Source organism: Clupea harengus, chromosome 5 (genome assembly GCF_900700415.2).
Source record: "Clupea harengus chromosome 5, Ch_v2.0.2, whole genome shotgun sequence".
Taxonomy (NCBI): domain Eukaryota; kingdom Metazoa; phylum Chordata; class Actinopteri; order Clupeiformes; family Clupeidae; genus Clupea; species Clupea harengus.
This window is the reverse complement of record NC_045156.1, coordinates 25433631-25455843: the sequence shown is the minus strand read 5'-3', so window position 1 is coordinate 25455843 and position 22213 is coordinate 25433631. Positions and strand designations below refer to the sequence as shown.

General features: G+C 42.0%; 1 protein-coding gene across 1 annotated transcript; it reads left to right on the top strand.

Moving 5' to 3' along the window:
• Positions 1 to 1210: 1210 nt before the first annotated feature.
• camkva (CaM kinase-like vesicle-associated a) lies at positions 1211 to 21805 on the top strand. Its single transcript, XM_031568572.2, has 11 exons — positions 1211 to 1664; positions 17088 to 17195; positions 17475 to 17606; positions 17854 to 17928; positions 18453 to 18591; positions 18996 to 19116; positions 19289 to 19364; positions 19877 to 20013; positions 20211 to 20289; positions 20509 to 20596; positions 21448 to 21805. The coding sequence occupies exons 2-11, from the start codon at positions 17101 to 17103 to the stop codon at positions 21730 to 21732; spliced, it is 1227 nt and encodes a 408-aa protein (XP_031424432.1). The 5' UTR covers positions 1211 to 1664; positions 17088 to 17100; the 3' UTR covers positions 21733 to 21805.
• The last annotated feature ends 408 nt before the right edge of the window (positions 21806 to 22213 follow it).

Genomic DNA, 22213 nt, shown 5'->3' with positions numbered 1-22213 from the left:
GGCTACTGCATCATTGCTGACAGCAGGGGTTCTCTGTGCTGCTGCCACTGGCTCATAGTTCTCTGCATTCCTGCTGCTCGCCTGAGGGTCTTCTGTGCTGTTGTGTTCATCAGAAGATGCCTTGATGTTTCAGAGACAGTTGCTCCTGATGGGACTATGTCCATTGCTCTCCACCATGCCATGAGCTCGTGCTGATTTGTGGTGCTGCTGGGAGTGACCAGTCCTGCGCGTCTCCCCGAGAACCTAAGGACTTAGTCGGACCGTTTTCTGCCTTCCACCGATCCACTGTAGGGGTGCTGGGGGCCACCATGTACGCTCCATTGTTCCTGGGACTTGTGTTTGTGTTTGCTGGGGACAGCTAACCACTTGGGGAGCAGGGCTACTCCTATGTTGTGTTCCGGGTATGGGGAGTTCTCCCTTCATTTGGAGCATGTAGTAACTGTAGAGTGTAATGTGTTTTTCTATGTGTAATTTTCAAATTAAGAGTGCATTCGTATAGATATCCTCTCTCACACATGGCATGGGTACACAAACACTGATGACAAGAGACATAACCTGAGGCCTATGAGCGTGAACAGAAACGCAGCTACGTACAAGCACACTGAAGACTGTAAGGGGAATGTGTTTAAGCATCGGCATAAACATGAAGGCAGAAGTCTACACCTTCCAATAATACAGCCAACAAATCATGAGAGAATGGAGGTAGAAAGACAAAGACAATGGATCAGCACAGTTTTATTGACTGGGAGGATTCCTGTGCATCATACCCATCTGTTATTTCTCTAGTTTGGGCTTGTTATTGTTTTCATATCAGGACCCTCAGGTGAGATTGACTTGCACTGTAAGTTACAATTATGGTTAGGTGAAGACAATGTTACAGTTAAAGCAGTTACTGTTGGTCATTACAGGACTCAGATTAATTTACTGTGTTTTTAAGAGAAGAGGCTCAGGTCATGTTTCTGATGAAAGAAATTGTGCTGCAAGTAAAAATGAGTCACCATCCTAAAATAAGAAGTCCATACAATTGCTTAAAAACCCTTCCTAAGAAACCACAATACTACTATGTATCATTATCATACAACCATACCATCTCTATGCAATAGAGCCATTTACAAGAATACAGAACTGACTCCTCAATGTTGATAAGTAGACCTTTTTTGTAGGTAAGTTATACTGGTCTATACTAGTTTCAGCAGAAGAGTTTTCGTTTTTTCTCCTCGAAGACTCAACCAGGGATTACCTGTGGGAACACCTTACAGTAGCCTACGAGTGTTTAAATGGTCTAGGGAACACGTGACGGTTCTCGAAGAAAAATAGTGTAAATTACCTGTGATGGTCTGTAAGAGTATAAGCCCCGTTTTGGTATCTTACTACCGCATCCCACCTTTACCGCATATTACACAACAGACAGAGAGAGAGAGAGATAGAGAGGGAGGAAGAGAGAGGGAGGGGGGAGCAAGGTCTCAGCTCTCCACTATTAGCGCGCTTTTACCGTGAGGCGAAGAACGCGAGGAGAGGAGAGAAAAGAGGTGTAACGCGGAATATTCCTCGAACGGTACCTTTTCTACACCAGTTTATTGGGACCGTCCACGAAGTTGCCTATCCCCATCTTCAAGAGGAAAATATCCTGGATAAAATTTCTTCAGTGTTATATTTGTCACTTGGTAAGTTTACTTTGATGTCCTCATGGCTTGTGGTAATTTATTTCGGTCGTCTTTAGTTTATACATTTGATGCTACTTTGAATCCAGACAGCATATATTTAATGATTGTGCTGTTGGACAGGGTGCAGTTTGTCCGTAGTGGCTTTTGCTGTTGCGAACTTGCCGGTGCTGTGGCCAAAATATAGTTTTTTAAACTAGGCTGCTTAGCCTGGCATCTGGTGTGCTTGACAAACACAAATAACCTGTGACAGAACGAATCCTGTTTATAAGAACACTTTGTTGCCAAGTGTGCTAATTAAGATTAATGTTTTAAGATAGTAAATTAGCCTTTCCATATTCTACGTTTTCACGTAGTATATGACCACCATGGCACATGGACTAGATACAGAGGAAAAGTTTATTTGGCGAAGTATTAAAGAATATTGATTTATCCATTACTCTGACAGTTGCTCTGCATTATTAAGCCACAACTAAGGTAAAGAGTTTAGGGAATAAAGAAGGGATGTGGTATTGCCTATTTATTGAAAAGATGGCAACAATTTCCTATAGCCTTAAAATAGCCTAGCATGTATATAAATCGATTCCTTTGTTCTACTTACTTTATTCTAGCTTTTGAATTGATCACGTTGCAAATCAATGTACATTCTTTGAACAGCAAGCAGAAAAGGCATGCGGAGACTGTGCTTGTATTGTAACCGTCTTTGTTGTCTTCTTTATTGATGTTGTATCTTTGAAGGAGATTAGTTGTAATTAGCCTTGAACATTTTTCTTTTATATCCCATGAGGCCTTCGGATAAGAACAAAACACTACCCATAAAGTGCAAATGACATAGAAGATGCTGAAATTCTGAAGTTCTTCAGTGAATAATTGTGAGAATTTGAAGTGTCCAAAGTTTCTCTAGGTTTCAAACTCTTCTCAGTCTCTGGTTTACATTTTAAAACTAGACTAACCGGACTCAAATTTTACAACATGCATATAACAAAGGCCTACTTATAGCTTAAACTTTCAACTTTTTTTTTTAACCAGATTTGAAAATATTTGAGAAAATCAGCCAAATCATCAGTTGTTTATCACTATGGTATTATAAAAACTCATCACGGGTCTTTAGTGAATAGGTCTCATCTTATCAAGGTCTTATCAAGACATCTGTACATAGAGAAAGATAGATTTCAGCTCCTGAGCAAGACCCCAAAGGTGCAATGGGCTCTTTCAATCTCTATCTCTTCTAATACCCCCTCCACCTCTCTCTGCATTTCTAACAAGGATTTTTAAGGCAAATGTGCTTTAGTAGCTGGTTAAGGAAAGGTTAAGAATAAATCATTTATTTAGCAGTTTGCGATTTTTCATTTGGCGTAATGTGAGAAGTGGCTTCCTACACATTACCAGAGATATTCATGCTCCTCTCCAGCTTAACCCAAAACGTCCATTTTTTTTAAGCAAATCCCTTGAGCATAAAATTCAAAATTCTCTACTGAACACAACATGGCTCTTGCCAAAGTCAGGATAGCACGTATCCCCTGGGGTGCTCATTAATGGCATTGAATGCACTATGCAGGCATGTTCTCACAGTACGTATGTGAAAATGAAATGCCTGCTTGGGATATTTTGCAAGACTGAGTTTTATAAGTATTTTTGTAGCATTTTTTTTGCAATAATAATTCAGGTTGACACCACAGTCAATTCCCCCAAGGCTGCTCTCTGACACATTATGAGAGCTGTTATACATATGAGTTACGTGTATTGAGCAATGTGATGGTGGCAGAAAGATATGTATGTATTTGTGTGTTTCTAAATATAGGCTTATTCATGAAATTGAACGTGTAAACAAAACTGGCACAGTAGCACTGAATTGAATGATGTCTTTCTTTACCTAATGTAAACTAGTTCAGTGTGTTAAATGCAAGGGAATGAATATCACAAATGTGGTAGAAAAATAAAATGTGACAGCACACATGCAAGCATGGGTGTGCACGAATACACACACACACACACACACACACACACACACACACACACACACACACACACACACACACACACACACACACACACACACACACACACACACACTCACACGATGAAGGCGATGAAGGACCACTTTTGAAAGCAGCTGGCACCAGTCCCCTGTCGACTGTCTAATCCACCAACAGCAAATTTAAAGAGGAATATGAAATGAGGACATTGATGAATATTTCACTTGTGCTTGATTCATACTACCACAGTCAACAGTTTCATCTTAATCCACTGGTGTATGGGCTCTGTCAGGAGCACTATGAATTGTCCCTGAGTGAATTTTTGTGTGGACACAGCTCATGTTCTCACAGATTATTAGCAAGATTACACTCCATGAACGAAATCCTAATGGGCTCCAGCAGTATGTATGCGGATGTCTTAAATCACATCCTTGGAGTCTGTTGTAAATGAAGCTGACCTGCTGCTGCTCTTTGGCTGTACTGCTGGTAGCCTCTGCACCACCCTAGGGGGGACTCGGTGACACCTTGACATATTGTCATTGTGGAATGCTTGGTGACCACTGTCTTTACAGTAGGATTTATAGGTGGGAAGCACAACAACCGCCTCTGTTTAAGGCATCTCATCCCCAGTAAATGACTGTAGAATGTGTATGCTTGTAATGTGCAAACACTGGTATTTTAATTAATTGAGGGGTGATAAATTCCTCTTCAAACTTTTATTGATTAGTTAAGATCGTATTTCAAATGTTGTTGGCTAAACTGTTACATTCCATACAATGTCATAGACTTTTGTAAAGGGAACTCGTCATTTTTTCGGAGATTTGTGAAAAATAAAACTGAAAACAGAAGTGCATGGTGTAAAATGTTGTGACCGTCTCATCCTAGTGCCTGTGTTGTGCCGTATGCAGCACTTCCTGCTGACCCCCTCCCTCTCGCATGAAGATACCGTCTGTATTCCAAAGAAGTCACACTGTACTGTACCAATATACGCATGGAGGACTCTGTAACCTAGGCAACAAACAACATCAGAGACAGATTGGTCAGATTATGTGAGTGTGTGTGTGTGTGTGTGTGTGAAAGAGAGAGCTGGTGAAAGGGATCGAGTGAGGGAGAAAGGGATCGGAAGGGAAACGAGATTGTGAGAGGGTAACAGAGAAAAAAGGGAAAGACAGAGAGAGAAGCAAGCAGATAGAGTGAACAAGAAAGAGACAGGGAGAGAGAGAGCGATAGAGAGAGAGAGAGAGTAAGAGACTGTGTGGCAGAAGAGAAGGCTTTCCAGTATTCCAAGCGCACTTGTTCTAATTAGGCGTGCTACAGAGACCGCAGGTGAGGGGAGGACGAGGGCACTTCTGTCCCTGAGGAATTGGCTGTGGAATCTAACAGGTATGAATAGCTCATTCACCTGTTCAAAGGGTTCGCCACTCACATTGCCATTTGCTGACTGCTTGAGAGAGAGAGAGAGAGAGAGAGAGAGAGAGAGAAAGAGAGAGAGAGCTTTGTCTCCATAGAATCGCAGAGAAAACTGCACAGAACTGACAAAGCATGCGGAACGCCAAACTCAGTGGTGTGTGTTTCTTTTTTTTCCCAAATATGCAGCCTGTGTTTGCGTGATGCACTTGTGTTTCGTTTCTGTGCCAGAGTGTTAATTTAGGAGTCCTCAGAGAAAATTGCTGGCTTGCTGTTAAGGCTTGAACTCAGCGCAGCACTGCAGACATAGTTAAGTATAGAGCCAGCTAAACAATGCCGTGCCATTCATCTTTATTTATTTACTTACCATACCGGGCAGATACATTGCCCAATTGTCACGAATGTTTCCTTTATTCCTTAGTGACATTATCAGAAAAAACAAAGTGTCAGCCTTCAGCAGTCATTGGTCACAGTAGCCCTGCATCTAAATGTCACGAACCCCTGCCTTCACTAACCTTTCCAAATGATCTTGAATCTGATTATTAACAATGTTTGCCTTTCTTTTATATGTAACAGTGTATTTCTTTTTTATATATTGCACTCATTAAGTGTTGTACAATGCTGTCTAAAGCAGACATTAATTGTTAATGATTATACAGTACATTCAGAAATTATTCAGACCCCTTTACTTTTTTACATTTTGATAGGTTGCAGCCAAACCTAAAATGGTTTAAATTATTTTTTTTCTTCATCAATCTGCACTCAAAACCCCATAATGACAAAGCACAAACAGAAATACCACATTGACATAAGTATTCAGATCCTTTACTTAGTACTTAGTTGAAGCACATTTGGTAGCGACTACAGCCTCGGGTCTTCTTGGGTATAACGCCACAAGCTTTGTACACCTGAATTTGGGAACTTTCTACCATTCTTGTCTGCAGGTCCTCTCAAGCTCTGTCGGGTTGTATGGGGGCCATTAGTGGTCTCTCCAGAGAAGTTCGATTGGATTGAAGTCAGGGCTCTGGCTGGGCCACTCAAGGACATTCACAGAGTTGCCCCTAAGCCACTCCTGCTTTGCCTAGGCTGTGTGCATAGGGTCGTTGTCCTGTTGGAATCTGAGGTCCTGAGCGCTCTGGACCAGGTTTTCCTTAAGTATATCTCTGTAGTTTGCTCTGTTCAGTTTTCCCTCAACCCTGACCAGTCGCCCAGTCCCAGCCACTGAAAAAAAAGCCTGCAGCATGATGCTGCCACCACCATGCCTCATCCTCTTGATATTGGCCAGGTGATGAGTGGTGCCTTGATTCCTCCAGACATGACACTTTGATTGAGGCCAAACCAGAGGATCAGGGCTTTCCTGTGTCTTTCACTGAGGAGAGGCTTCTGTCTGGCCACTCTGCCATAAAGCCGTGATGATAGCCCAGTTGCAGTGATAGTCCTTCTTGAAGTTTCTGCCATCCCCAAACAGGATCTCTGGAGCTCATCCAGAGTGACCATTAGCCGTGTTTCTACTATCAGGCCAAATCCGGGGAAATCCGCTCCGATGGCGCTTGTGTAGCGGCCGTGGAGATCTCGTGCAGGAGATAGTTTGGTGATACTATAGCCTGCATGGAGAATACCAAAACAAATTCCTAGTATCTGTATACATGGCGAAATAAAGTTGAATTGAATTGAATTGAAGCTAGCGCGTGCCAACGCCGGTTGCGTCTCCATTGTCACTTCTGGGGTCTGGTCGTGCCTTCTTGGGGCTTCCTCAGGGTGTACGGCCAGGTGCTTTTGGCCTGCCGATTACCCTTGGGCCAAGCAGGGCTAACTGGTGCTTGAGCCATTGTCAAGGTGAAAGGCTGGGTTAGCGGAGTCAGGTAAGAGAGGTTCAGTGCCATAAGAAGATAACTATTTACTATCAAATAACCTACAGATAATAGAACATAGAGAATCTTTGGAGCATGCGAAATCAGGTCCCTGCTTAATATCTGGGCTAATACAAATGTGCAGTGGTTGCTTGATCAAGTGAAAGGGTGAACATGACACAGGCCAGCTATAGACATGATGCATGTGATGATCCAATGATCCAATGAACATTGGTGGATCTAATTTCAACATATTTCAGCACAAACCCCAGCTGGCTCAAATGAACATAGTATGTATTGATGTTTAACATCAAATTACTGCATGATTGTTGAAGCTAAATAATTGCAATGAACGATTAGCATTCTATTCGAGCCATGGTGTCTTTCAAACACAGGTTAACGTTAACTTTACTTTACTAAACAATTGAGACTAGCTTGCTATCTAATGTGAACTATGCCTAAAGTTTATATTTGAGCCACGTCTTCAGGTTACCGGTGATATGGATTGCTAAACTATTCAAGTAGCCTACATGACAGTTTTAAGGAATACAGGAGACAAGTCTGTTTACCTATGATGGATATGCTTCATTTTGAGTGTTTACTGTACATTCCACAAAGCGACGATCAGAAACAGCAAACGGCAAATCCTTTTCTTAACTTCCTGCTGTAGGTCGCAGGTGCCTGGCATCCAGACTTTATCACATGATATCTCAACTTGAACTTCCCATTCCCTGGTGAAATGGGCGGTTGGATGATTCTTCACCAAGGCAGAATATTATGGGCGGGTTTTAAGGCAATACTGTGGGGCTATTGGTCTTATATAAGAAACGCAAATGTTTTTAGGCGCCTTGAGGCCTCAGGCCATTAGCTGGCCCGAAGATGGCCCTATCTCGCACTGGACCGATGGTGGAATCACGGCTATTGGGTTCTTCATCATCCCCTTCTCCCCGATTTCTCAATTTGGCCGGGAGGCCAGCTCTAGGAAGAGTCATGGTTGTTTTAAACTAATTCCATTTAAGAATTTTGGAGGCCTCTGTGCTCTTGGGAATCGGCAGAATTCTTTTCAGCCTTCCCCAGATCTGTGCCTGACACAATCATGTCTCTGAGCTTTACAGGCAGTTTATTCGACCTCATGGCTTGGTTTTTGCTCTTTTGCACTGATATGCACTGTGTGACCTTATATAGAGAGATGTGTGCCTTTCCAAATCATGTCCAATCAATTGAATTTACCACAGGTAGACTCCAATCAAGGTGTAGAAACATCTAAAAAATGATCAAGAGAAATGAGAGGCACCTGAACTAGTATTCAGACCATTTGCTATGACACTTAAAATGATGTGATATTTCAGTTTTTCCTTCTTAGTAAATTAGAAATCCTTTCTAAAATCCTGGTTTTGCTTTATCATAATAGGGTATTGAATGTAAATTGATGAGGGAAAACATTTATTTAAATGATTTTCACATTATAAAATGTGAAAAAAATGAAAGTGTCTGAATGCTTTCTGAATGCACTGTATGTTGGACCAATTAAAGGTCTATACGGCTGAAATGTGTGTTTCAATCTTCAGTGTTCAGGCCAAGCAGTCGCAGACACAGGCATCCATTCAGAAGCATTTTGTGTCTGGGTGCAAAGTGATGCCATCTGCTTCCTGTGACAGCTCTCCATGATCCAATCTCTGTGGTTGCTCGTCACAGACTTGCTTGTCACCGGCTCTGTTACCTAACTCTGAAATGTTTGCTGGTACAGCTGGTATTGAATATGACAATTTCAAATCTCTCAGAGGTTGCTTGATATTTTCTCAACAACAGGAGATGTATCTGCCTGTTTAGCTGTCACGGACCTGGTTTCCACGAGCATCCTCTCCTGTCATACTGTGCAGTCAATGTGCAGTAAAAATGTCCATTTACCAACTTTCTGAGATTTGGTGAGGTACTGAATTGCTGATTACTGGTAAATGTTGAGCTGACTGGAGACCTCAGTCAGTGAAGGAAGGCTTAAGTGCTACTAGCAGGATTTGTGTTAACTCACCCTTAATGTTGTCAGGTGAGACTGCAATCTTATTAGAATCGTGCATATCTGTTGTTTTCGAAGTGAAGGGGAAATTCATTCAGATTTTAAATATATCACTTGGGGTTAACAGTTACTGTTTTTTGCATTTGCAGTGGGATATTGTTGTAATATCATAATAATGTCATCATAATATCATCATAATAATGTCTGGTTGCACTCTTAGGCTCTAGAAACAAGCCTAAAAACTGTCCAAGTTCACTAAATTCTACCAAGCTACCCTTAACCCTGTTCTAGGACCACATTACTACATTAAATAGGTGGAAAAATACAACATTGAATTAAAAAAGGATTGAACATAAACATTCAAATTACACATACAATGGATAGATGAATGAATAGGATGAAGATTGAATAGATAAATGAATAAAAATGTAGCCCATGACATTCTGTACAGTTTTGCCTTTTATCTAGAACACTATAGGCTGCATTATGCAACAAAGAATCCATTCATAGCAAATATAGCAAATATAAATGTGAGTGGACGAGATGGGAAAGTCAATCAAAGCCCTTCATTTAAACAAGATCGTACTGTAGTCCTACAGGTCTGAACCCCAGGGCGTCAGACACAATGGCAGATGAGCTGTTCAATTGTTGAGGAAAATTGACCACGCATTTCTGACTAATTTCCTGCAAGTGACGATGACCTGATCAACTTCTGTTATATTACCTTGGTCAGGTTTGAATACATGTCATGGTTTTAAACAGCATCTGGCCACACAGTCCATTTGAGGTTTTCCCAGTATCTCATCAAATACAATTCTTTGCTTTTCTTGCTTCGGGTTATGCATAAACGTCATTACATGTGTACCGACTATATTGACAAAAGCATAGGACACATATCCAATGCGTCTACAATAAATGCATTCATCTCTGTAGATTTTTGGACAGTCTGACAGTAATCTCTTGTCTTTTGACAAGTGATTAGTTGTAACAATAATAACACAGGCATATATTGTAAATAAACAAGCATATGAAGCAGTTTTTCAATATGACTTTTGCTGTATTTTGATTCCATTAAATTAACAGGATGTATATGGGAGATAATATTTTGTAATGCTATAACATATTAACATACTAAATACTTTGCTTAACTTCAAATTCTTATAATTCTCTTAAAATACCTTTTATAATACATTTTTTAAATTATTTGAATGTAACATTGACAGCAGTAATGATAAAATACATGAATCATTAGATTCCTTTATCATACATTGGTCCAGTTGTTAAGTAAAACATGTAGTCCAACTCTGCATCCCAGGACTGGCATTCATCAAAGCATGCTTGACCTTCAAAATTGAAAGTACTTGATGGTGTCCATGGCAAAGCACTTCAATTTGGCATTGCAGACCTGTTTACATGTGGAACTGAATTCAGATTTGTGGACTCCAGGGAAGATTTAATGTTCATGGGCAGAGAAGGACACAGTGGCCTTTTTATACCTACCATCCAAGGATTTGATCTGTGGCCAAGCTGATCTTTGTCCGGACACAGTGCAGTGTGTGACGGCAACATCCCATCTGCATCTCTGAATAAAAGCTATAGTAGACAGCCAGCTAGTTAGCATCCTTGCATTCACTTGCATTCATTTGGGGGTTCATAAATGGCATGCTATCACTGTCAAGGTCGACATCGATGGTATCAAGCTAATTAAAGAGTTTGTTGTTCTCACTGTGTTCAGTCATGTGTGGTGTTCAAGTTGACTCTGAAAAATTGGATATCTGATTTGTAAGCAGAAGATGACAATCTGATATTGGAACTCAGAAATGTTCTCAGAGGCAGGCTCTGACTTCCTTGTTTTCCAGTAACCCATTCCATGTTGTGCCTCTGCCTTCTGAGCTCTGATGTAGGAGCGTTATAAGTCCACTAAAGTGACAGCGCCCTGCCCTTTGTAATAATAATTAAGACCTTTGTCAGGTTTTTAATGGCACACACGACACACTGGAACACACACGTGCATATATGGAGGCGACACAGGACACACACACACACACGCAGGTAGGCCTGAGGTCGCAGTGAATTTATTTTCTGCTTTTTCCCATCCTGGACCGTCCTTCCTCAAGGACCCCCCAGGAGCAGTGGGCAGCTTGTAGCGCCCGGGGACCAAGTGAAGTGAACTGTCCATCTTTGGTCAGGGATGGACATGTGTTCTGTTATTTTGCATGTTTTTTTCTGTTGGGGTCCTTAGTGGAGGAAACCCCCTTGTGAACACAGGGAGAACATGCAAAATCCACACAGAAAGGCCCGGGAGATAGCCCACCTGAGCACTGTGCACTCTGGGGAGGACCTGCCCCCCAGAGCCAACAGCGCCCCATGCGGGAATCGAACCCATTACCTTCTTGCTGTGAGGCGGCAGTGCAGGCAGTGCAAGCAACTGAGCCACCGTGTCACATTACATATTATATTTGTATTGATGACACTAAAGCTGCAGGAGTACTGAACTGCTTGTGGACCAGGATAGCTAAGGCAACGGGTCTCAAAATCCTGCTTTACAGATATGTTGAATTGCCTAATTTACATAACATGTCTGACAGACTTACGTAATATGAGCATGAAACTCAACATTAACATCAACACCAACTATCAAAATGCATTCATACATGTGATGCTGAACATGTATGTGTACCAAGTACTATTCACCACCCATGTGAAGATGGAATGTGGATGTTTGCATTTACATGAAGTATGGTTGATGCCTGAGGATTTTGGACATCAGAGGAGACTAGTTTCATCCAAGGCAGGTCAGGGGAGACTAGTTTCATCCCAGGCAGGTCACGGGAGACTAGTTTCATCCAAGGCAGGTCAGAGGAGACTAGTTTCATCCCAGGCAGGTCAGAGGAGACTAGTTTCATCCCAGGCAGGTCAGAGGAGACTAGTTTCATCCAAGGCAGGCCAGAGGAGACTAGTTTCATCCAAGGCAGGTCTGCTGTGGGAATCTTATTGTACTTCCCTCTTTCAGTTTGACTGACTTATTTGGTCTGCGTGCTGCTCTCAGATGGGCCTGCCCTCTCAGGTAGCCTGAAATATTTAATTCCAGCCAGATTGCTGAGACACAGCAGCACAGACTGCAGAGACGAGCGTGCGTGTGTGTGTGTGTGTGTGTGTGTGTGTGTGTGTGTGTGTGTGTGTGTGTGTGTGTGTGTGTGTGTGTGTGCCAGCAAATCAGTGCGGCAGACTGCTCTTTGTCATGCATGTGAAGATTCACACATTCAGATGAATTCATGATGTGTGAAGGCTGGAGCACAGACTTGACCAGAATAATGGCAGAAATGGTTGAGAGCTTGTGTGCGTGTTTCAGTATGAGGACTGATGAAATCCAGGAGAGAATCTGAAGATTGTTTAAGCCTCACATTGTATAGGAATATACAGGTATGACCTGAGGCATAGTGCTGTATAACCCCAGAAATACCTCAGGAGATATGATCCAGTCAATGCTGAGTGATAAGACAGAATTTCTCACCACACATCTCAGGACTTATTATCTGTTCTAGGTCCTCTCCGCTGATGCCCATCAGCTGACTGTTTTTCTTTTCTCTGATTCGTTCCCCCTGTCTTGCGTTTGTAATCCACCGTTTGTTCTCCCACATAATCTACTACTTGTGTTCCCACAATCCTCAACTCCTTGTATTTGATTAAACCCCTTCCAGAAGCCTATAGCGTTAAGAATAACCGAATACAGCTTAGAATAGCACACAAAAACCACATGCAAAGGAAACAATAGATTCCATATGAGTTTGTTTTGCATTCGGTGATTCTCTGTTCTCGGAGATTGGCAGCGGCCTGACACCAAAGGTCTCTGTATCCCCTTATGCTTTAGGACCAAGTTAAAAATAACCTGAATTAAAGCCCTGTTGTCTTTCAGCCCTTGAAATCTATTCACCAGTCTTTTCTATCATTCACCCTCTACCGACTGCCTGAATAATAAATATAACAATGCATTTTAATGTTGTCATACAAAGTGACATCATGCCATTTTCCAGCAGTGGTGTCATCTCCATGGCATCATGACATGAGTAGTCTTGAGTTGTTATGCAACTATATGGGATCTCTTGTTAATCTGGAATCCAAACATACATGAATCGAAATTGCACAATTAAAATAAACTCAAATAAATCCTTTATAAAAAAAAATAATCTATGCAATATGAAAATTAAAATGAGGTTCTATTTATATTGTGTACTATTAAAATGGCACCATGCTGCCACTTCACATAACATAATTTGTGTCTGTCGTGGTATCCTAGGGGACTGAGTACTGGACAAATATGCTAAACAGATATTTGCGTTGGAAATGATTCCCATACTTCCCGTGCTGTTGTCATCTCTCTCAAGAGGATTAGTGCTTAAACACACTCACACACACACACACACACACACACACACACACACACACACACACACACACACACACACACACAAAATGTATGTCTGTTGTCACTTGGATGTTTTGACAATTATGCCACACAAGGCACAGTTATCATGCATATTTGTTCCTCAGCCATTGAGCTGGCCATCTCAGCGCGTCAGTGTAGCACTGAGGCTCAACAACTGCACCAGACCTAAAAATACACTCCAAATGCACCATGAATAATAATGCTTTGTGCTGACGACCGAGCCTTAATTGGCTACCTCGCCATTAGCCGATGCTGATTGTTTTGTTGTCCTGCATTTTGGGGCAATAAGCGGGTGCAGTTGAGAGAACGATGAGTAAGTTAATAAAACATGAGGGTCTACGTACTGCTACACTTGAAGCTGTTTCTGAAAGGGCCCTCTGTGTTTCCACTGCAGTGTGGAAATATGAGAGTGCATAATGGGATTGTAGAACAAAGTGTCACTAGGGGCAACATCGTTGAAAAAACTGCAGTAAAATAACTTCATTTGTGTGTGTGTGTGTGTGTGTGTGTGTGTGTTTGTGTGAGGGAGAGGTGCCTCTTCATTCTGAATGCAACACAGTGGTGAAGATGCCATCAAATTAACATTTACTTTGAGAGTATGGAGAGCCTATTATGATATTTATCTCACCTGAGAGGCAGTTTTAGAGTCTGACTCATTTTGGTTGGATTTTCCCGATGGTGACTTTCAGAACATTTCCATGTTAGTCAGCCACCACTTTCTACCAACCTTTTATAAAAATGGCACTACAGACCTTATGAACATCTAAAGCAGTTGCTCTGCCTTGCCTGTGAGATCTATAAAATGATGTGGATGCCACAGCTCCACATTGTTAGGCCGGCAGACTTGCAGATAGATGCTTTGGTTTTTCTCTGCAGCATGTTCACAGGCAGTTGTGTTACATGATCAGATTAGCTGAGTGATAACCTCTCTCTTTTTATGCGCCAAAAATTCTCCTCCTGGTGGGAGCAATATGTTTTCAACGGTTTTTTTTTTTTTTCAGCTTGTGTAAAAGTGATGAGCTTGCTGGTGTAATGCTAATTTCCCCATTTAGTCTTAATAGCTCAATATTGGCGCTCTGCTTTGCTTCTTCTCCGATGACAGAAATAGAGAATCGCATTGCCATCTGCAAACAGTCTAACAGAGGACAGTACGACCTTATTGATGACTGAAACAATGAAACTAACAAACAAACAAACAAAAAAAGGAACAAATAATGCACCTGGTGTTGTGTGCAGACTGCGATGCTTTGAGGCTGCGGGGAGGAGGAGGACGAGTAGAACAGTACGCGGCAGGACCGCCTCACCATCTCTGCAGTGCAAAAAGAGGCATCACCAAAAGCAATCGGATTTCAAATGTTTTGCTTTATGTTCATGAATAATGAATCAAGCCCATAGTTCAGGCAGTAGATGGGATTAGACGAGGACCACTGTAGGTCTTCCATTTCCTCCACCAATAATTACATCTGCAGTTCCCACTGTTTTGTTCAGATATTTTCTCTGATGTGCAAATGCACACCATCCCCACAGTTGAGGTGAGCTGTATCAGAAATGCAGCACCTCGTGTGATTCATTGCAGCACAATCCCACAAAAAAAAACTGACAATATTTTATGGCGAATAATTCACTTTACTGTCGGCTCTCTGCTCACTGGATGCTCATGCATTAGCATAGGAGGGGCGGGGATGGAATGCTGGGGTCTATTCGAATGGTCCATTTGCTAACCTGAAAAAAGTTTTTGACTTTGAAAAGTTCTGAAAGGTACATGTGTATTTACTTTGTGCAATAAATATAAGGTCTGGGTGTTTGTGTAACCCAGTGGAGAGTATTGGGTGTTTCTCACAGGATAGCTGGGGCTGTGTATTTCTACACAGAGTTGCACCGGCAGTGGATCTTGCTCTTGGCATTTTCAAAAATACCTTTTCCAACACTACTGGGAGATCATCAGTCTGACAGACCCTATTTTGGATCCACACACAGCACAAGCTGCCTTTCGCTCTGCAGTATAGCTCTCCCATATGCAGCCCCCCTATAGTAAGGCAAGTCTCAGAGCCCCGAAAATAGTGGGGAATAAAATAACAACACCGTCGGACTTTAAATGAATATCAGGAATTTCCCGGAAAAAAAAACACAATGTGATGAGAACCTCCTGTTGTTTCAGCTCCGTTCGGCTCGGCTCAACAGATGCATAATTCATGCTCACTTCCCTGAAACTCGCCTGCATCGTTTGCTTTTTGGCTCTCGTCTGTCCTCTGGAACAGTTCACACTTTCATCTGCCAATGGACACTTCTCCTCTGAGGTGTTCCTCTCTCCCTCTCTCTGGCTCTCTGCACCCAGCGGCCATAATCAATAGACAGGCCAGACGCGAGCGCGCGGAGGGGAGCACGAGAGAGACAGGCTCAGCAGCACTGCATATATATCTGCAATTTCACAGAAATAAAGTGAATGTGTGAATAATACGACTAAATAATAAATATGAATGATTGATTGCAGCGCGCTAGCATGGCCCTGGGGGTTTGGGTGGAGGACACCGCTGGATAGTATTATGACATTAGTCTGGAATACATGGCACTTAGAATAAATCTATGTGCCTGACATTATTTCCCATTATGGGCCCCAGATGAGTCAACTGATATTAAGAACACTTTTTTGACTTTACTGTTTTGGACACATACACACTGCACACGTACACATACGAGTCAAACTGAATAGATACTGTTTACATACTAAAGTCTCTTTGGTAGTGCTGGTATAGGTGTGTACAGAGAACTACAGATTTATCTGATTGCACTATCTGCCATTTCTGCTCTGGCTGTGAATGAGGGCGACCTTCCCAAGTGTTCTGTAGCCTTGTAGTGTGCTCAGAAGAGGTCAGTCCACGGACTGTTTTCTTTTCTTTTTGCCCTGACTTCCCTCTGAACGAGTGGCATTCACTTGCTCTTTGGGAAGCAACAGATTTATTGTGTTTGAGGTGTAATGGATTGGGCCTAAGTGCTGGAGCTTTACATTGCAGAGAGCACTGGCACATTAGTGCCACGCAAGGTCACGGCTCCAATAAAATCCATACAGTTGTAAAGACGTCATTCAAATTTACTGGACATGGTTGCTGGCTTCATCGTCGCTAACACATAAACCCATAAAAACATTAAAGTACTATGGTGATATAAACCACTGCAGTGTTGTTTCTTGTGTGTGTGCGTGTGTGTGTGTGTGTGTGTGTGTGTGTGTGTGTGTGTGTGTGTGAATTAGAATTTTGATGATTGCCCCGTTGTAGGTCTCGCATACCGCAATTTGTGATTAAATGGAGGGGAAACAAACAAACAAACAAACAAACAAAACATACTGCATGTTATGACACTAGCATAGGTACAAAACACAGAATAGCACAGACTCAGTTGTGGCAAGCTACTCTGTCCTTTCATTGTTTATTTTAAATATGTGATGCTACTACATAATTAACGAAACGTAAAATGTTTGTTATAATGAGCTTACGATCTTTCACAACTAACGAACGAAGCGCCATCCTTTAAAACACACCCTGACAACACCCATGGGATGGTATCAAAAAATACTGTTCGTCCTGCCGTTTATTTCACCTGTGTATCTTTTTTTCTGTGTCAAAATGTTCAAGAAAGTTCTGAGCCTAGCTGAAAAAGTGTCCATGATAGATTTGAGCGCTGCGCTTGTCTCATGTGAAGTCCCCTCTGAGCACCACGTGTCTTCTCTGTGTGCAGGGCAGCAGCAGCCATGCCGTTTGGCTGTTTGACCCCTGGGGAGAAGAAGAACTACAACAACCCTTCGGAGGTGACAGACAAATATGACCTGGGACAGGTTGTCAAGTCGTGAGTACATTTCCAAGCAGCTTGTTACTCATCTTACAGTTTCTTTGTGAAACCTACTCTTTTTGCTCTCTGTGCCTTGGTCCGAGGCGTCCATTTGCCTGCTATTACCTACTACGTATATCCACTTTTATTGTTGGTATGGGTTGTAAAGCACCCGTGCTTCTATACTCGATAAGAGCTTTATAAATAGAATCATAAAGAAATAGATAGCAAAATAAACTATTTTGTGTGTGTGTGTTTGTTGAATATGTGTTTTGCTTGTGTTTGTGCCTGTTACAGTGAGGAGTTTTGTGAGATATTCCGGGCAAAAGACAAGAACACTTTGAAAATGTACACCTGTAAAAAGTTCCTCAAGAAGGATGGGAGAAAAGTGCGCAAAGCAGCCAAAAACGAAATCCTCATCTTGAAGATGTGCGTTTGGAACGGTCTTCATTCTTTATAATCTAAGCTACTTTCTTCAGTGTGAATGCCAACCTTAGTTTAAACACAATACGTCTCTTTTTGGATTTCAATCTCTTAAGTGCTTCGCAAACAACAAGATCGCTATCATTATACACATCTGTTTTGTTTTTGCTCTCTCTCTTTCTTTCTTTCCCTCCCTTTCTATCACACACACACACACACACACACACACACACACACACACACACACATGCAGGGTGAAGCATCCAAACATCCTGCAGCTGGTTGATGTCTATGAGACAAGAAAGGAGTACTTCCTCTTCCTCGAGCTGTGAGTGCAATTGAAGCAATGGGTTTCTTTTTTTTTTCATTTTTGTCTCAGAGTTTCATTTCCCTCCCCATACTCCTCAATAGTCACAAAAGAAAGGAAGTCTCTCTCCTCTCTCCCATTCCAGTACATGTGAATGATGCTCTGCAGAAGATCAAATGTATGTGCATTTATATCACCAGGGAGGCAAATATCCAAGCTCATTTTGTGGTTCTTCACAATATTTCTAAGGCAGGCAGTAAGATATTCCAGAATACTCTTTTTGATCCCCAGCCATACTTTGCTCAAAAAGAATCCTCTGATATCAGAAAATAACTGTCAATCATTTAGCAGACCAGGGCAAAGTGCAATCTCTCTAAAGGTCTCTCTACATTTTCAAGGCAGTGCACACCTTAATAAAAACTCAGATTGGAGAGGAATTCATCGTACGAGTCATTTTTGATATCCTAAAGTGTGCCTAGACTAAAGTTAAGAGGAACACACTTCACTGTGGCAGTGCCAACTGCCTAACACCCCCTTGTCCACAGAGCCTCAGGGAGAGAGGTGTTTGACTGGATTCTGGACCAAGGCTACTACTCGGAGAGGGACACCAGCAATGTGATGAGACAGGTCCTGGAAGCCGTTGCCTACCTCCATTCTCTGCACATCGTTCACAGGAACCTCAAGGTACCCTCTGCTCTGTATTGGCACCTAGTGGACCATTCGCAGCACTGCATGGAGACGCCATACCGACACTGCAGAGATAAAATGATGATTTATGAACAACCAAGCAACACCGTCCTAATTAGATATTTCACCAAAGCATTACTGCACGGATTTAATCCTTTAGGGTTTATCCTCTTGTTTATGATCCAAGTTTCACTGGTAATGTGTATGCTAAACATCAACGTACTGCACTAATTGTATTCTTTATTTGCTAAGTTCTCATTCATTGTTAGTGTTTTTATATGTTTATTCCCCTCACTATCTAGCAAAGGATGCATCATTTTAGTTGTTTATGCAGTGTTGTAATAACATTTGATATTGCTCAAAGTATTTGGCCAATATTATCTGTTTCGTCCTTCATGCAGTTAGAGAACCTTGTCTACTTCAACCGCCTGAAGCATTCAAAGATCGTCATCAGTGACTTCCATCTCGCTAAGCTGGAGAATGGCCTGATCAAAGAACCCTGTGGTACTCCAGAATACCTTGGTGAGCAAAGAGAGAGAGAGAGAGAGAGAGAGAGAGAGAGAGAGAGAGAGAGAGAGAGAAAGAAAGACAGAAATTATATAAAGTAATACTTCTAACAACTTCAGTGGACATAAAACTTGTATGTGGATGTAGCGAAATTTGAACATTTCATAACTTTGTCATCTTTCATCAGCTCCTGAAGTGGTGGGCAGGCAGAGGTATGGGAGGCCAGTGGACTGCTGGGCCATTGGTGTGGTCATGTATATCCTGTGAGTACACACAGATCCCCTATCTGCAGTGTTATCACACTCATCTGCCAACATCTGTGGTGCCACTTGCTCTGTGGTGCTGAACAACCAACATCATTATCATCATCATCATCATCATCATATTATTCCTCATCATCACTCCCTAGAGCATCTTCTGGATCTTTCCATCTGTGTGTGAACAGATTTAATCTCTCATGGTCTGTAAGTACTTGTGGATCTCCAGGTCTCTGATTGTCCTCATCAATCACTCTTCCCACAAGAAATTGTTCTTTTGAGACCTATTTACAATTCTGAGTATCAATGATGACAAACAGGTGTTGTAATTCTTTAACACAGTGTTGTGCAAAATGTATTCTGTGAAAATATGGCAGTTTATGAGTTATTTTTATGGTATAAAATATGTGCATTTACAATGGTAAACTATTTTATTATAGTATTTATGTCTATTGTGTGTAGCATTTTCATGCAATTCAATAATTAGGTTTAACTGTTTGCTGTCTCTTATCGGTCAGGCTGTCAGGAAACCCTCCATTCTACGAAGATGCTGATGACGATGACTACGACAATCATGACAAGAACCTCTTCCGGAAGATCCTAGCTGGAGATTATGAGTTTGATTCACCATACTGGGATGAAATCTCTGACTCCGGTAAGCCCCTCTGCATGAACTCACAATGAACCTACAATGATAATGCACTGGCAAATGGCAAGCTGGGATGATTGATAAGCAGAATATGTTTGATCAAAGCTGGCTTTGGATGAATTTCTGTCTTTTTTCGATCTGTGAGAGCTTTCTGGCTCAGTCATAATGACTCACTGATTTATGTGAGCGGCCCTGTTTTACAGCTAAAAACCTTGTGGCCTGTCTAATGGAAGTGGACCAGGACCAAAGACTGACTGCACAGGAGGCCATTAACCATGAGTGGTACTGAAGTGCTCTTGGCTTAACTGCAAAACAGAAAATATAGAGAAATATTGCAATGAGGGCCCACTAAACCAACTAGAGCGAAATCAAATGGCACTGTTGATAAAATGGCTCTCAACACACAGTGTTTTGTCATCATTGGGTGTATGTCTACAGGGTTTTGGTGGTTTCTCATATTTTGTGCATCCAGTTGATTGTCTTTCTCTCCTTTTTTTCAAGGATATCTGGAAACGCAGCCTCAGATAAGAACATAAAAGATGGCGTTTGTGCTCAGATCGAAAAGAACTTTGCTAAAGCAAAGTGGAAGGTATGATTTTACATACTGACACTGTTAATGTTACAAGATTAAATATTGACAACAACTGACATTGTTAATGTTACAAGATTAAATATTGACCGTCACAGTTTAGAAAGCTGCATGTCACTTCTTGTAATAGCTGTAAAATCAGCACTTTCTTATCTTTATTAGTTTTCAGTGTTATCAAAGGATGCAGGAGTGAAAGGCTGCATTGCCTTTCATTTCTCCTGCAAAGAAACATTTGAGGACAATGATGGTGAGATTAGCCAGCCATGTCATCCCCCTGCCGAATTTTAATTGGTGGAAACTGGTTTTAGCATCCATGGCTCAGTTCAGGAAAGGATTATTTTCCATCCAGCAGACCTGAGAATTCTTTGGGCTTTGGCAAATAATAAACCATCATTGGCACAACACTTCAGTTCCTCTGGAGTTAAATCCACATTGATGAGATGAGACTTGGATTAAGGAAAGCAAACATAATACAGCAACCTGACTCTAATCAAAATATTGTAATAGTGTCATACAAGTTTTAAATTCAGAGTTGTGATATGTAGGGTGTAGGGCTTCTCGTGTTAATCTAGAATTTCTTTAGAAGGCACTGTTAAAAGCATATTTCTGTGATCAGCCATCATGTCCCCCATTTTTTTTTGTAGTTCGCAAATGTTTGTAATTAAAAGTGGTGTGCAGTACAGGGATGCCATGCTTTTAAACAGGACTTTTGGACACGGCTCTCTTGGAATTGAGTGCCTCATGCTGGTTCTACAGATGGCAAAATTTGCTAGGTGGATCACAATTACGTTGGCTCATGTCATGTTTTGTTTCTACTGCTATTCAAACGCTTGTCTCTCTGGCCCTTTCAGAAAGCTGTGCGGGTCACCACACTGATGAAGAGGCTCCGGGCCCCTGATCAGAGTGACTCCGGGGCCTCCAGCCCGGCTACAGGCACCTCTGCTGGTCCGGTCACGCCCAGCAACGACCCCCAGCCTCCAGCCGTGACCTCAGAGGGTACCCCCAGCACCACGGAGACCCCCACCCCAGACCCCACCCCTGCCCCCACCCCCACCCCCGCCCCAGAGCAAACCACTGTCACCGTGGAGACAGGCGTTCCCTCGCAATGCAGTGCTGACACTCTGACAGAGCCTTAAAAAAAACGTGTAGTCAGTCTGAGAGGAAGAGAAAGAACAGGGTGACCCTCCACACACACACACACACACACACACACACACACACACACACACTCTCTCACACACACACATACACACACACACACACACACTAACACACACACACACACACACACACAAAATGCTCTCATTTGATATGCATGCATGCAGGCACACATAAACACACACTGTGTACATGCCACACGGACACAGAAATATTAAACACTGCATACACAGTCTTTTGTTATCACTGATCCAGGTCTCAGTTGTTCGAGAGTGTACAGTGCCTAGAGGAAGCCTGTGCCCCCTTGCACAATGAGCACCTTTTGTTGTCTTGCAGTCCTGACCTAGAGAACATTTGATGGTTTGCTTTCCTGTAAAATATCAGCTTCGCTGTAACCAGATGCTCCTGAATATCCTCGTATCAATTGGAACTGCCGTTGTTTAAAACAAAACCTCTCCA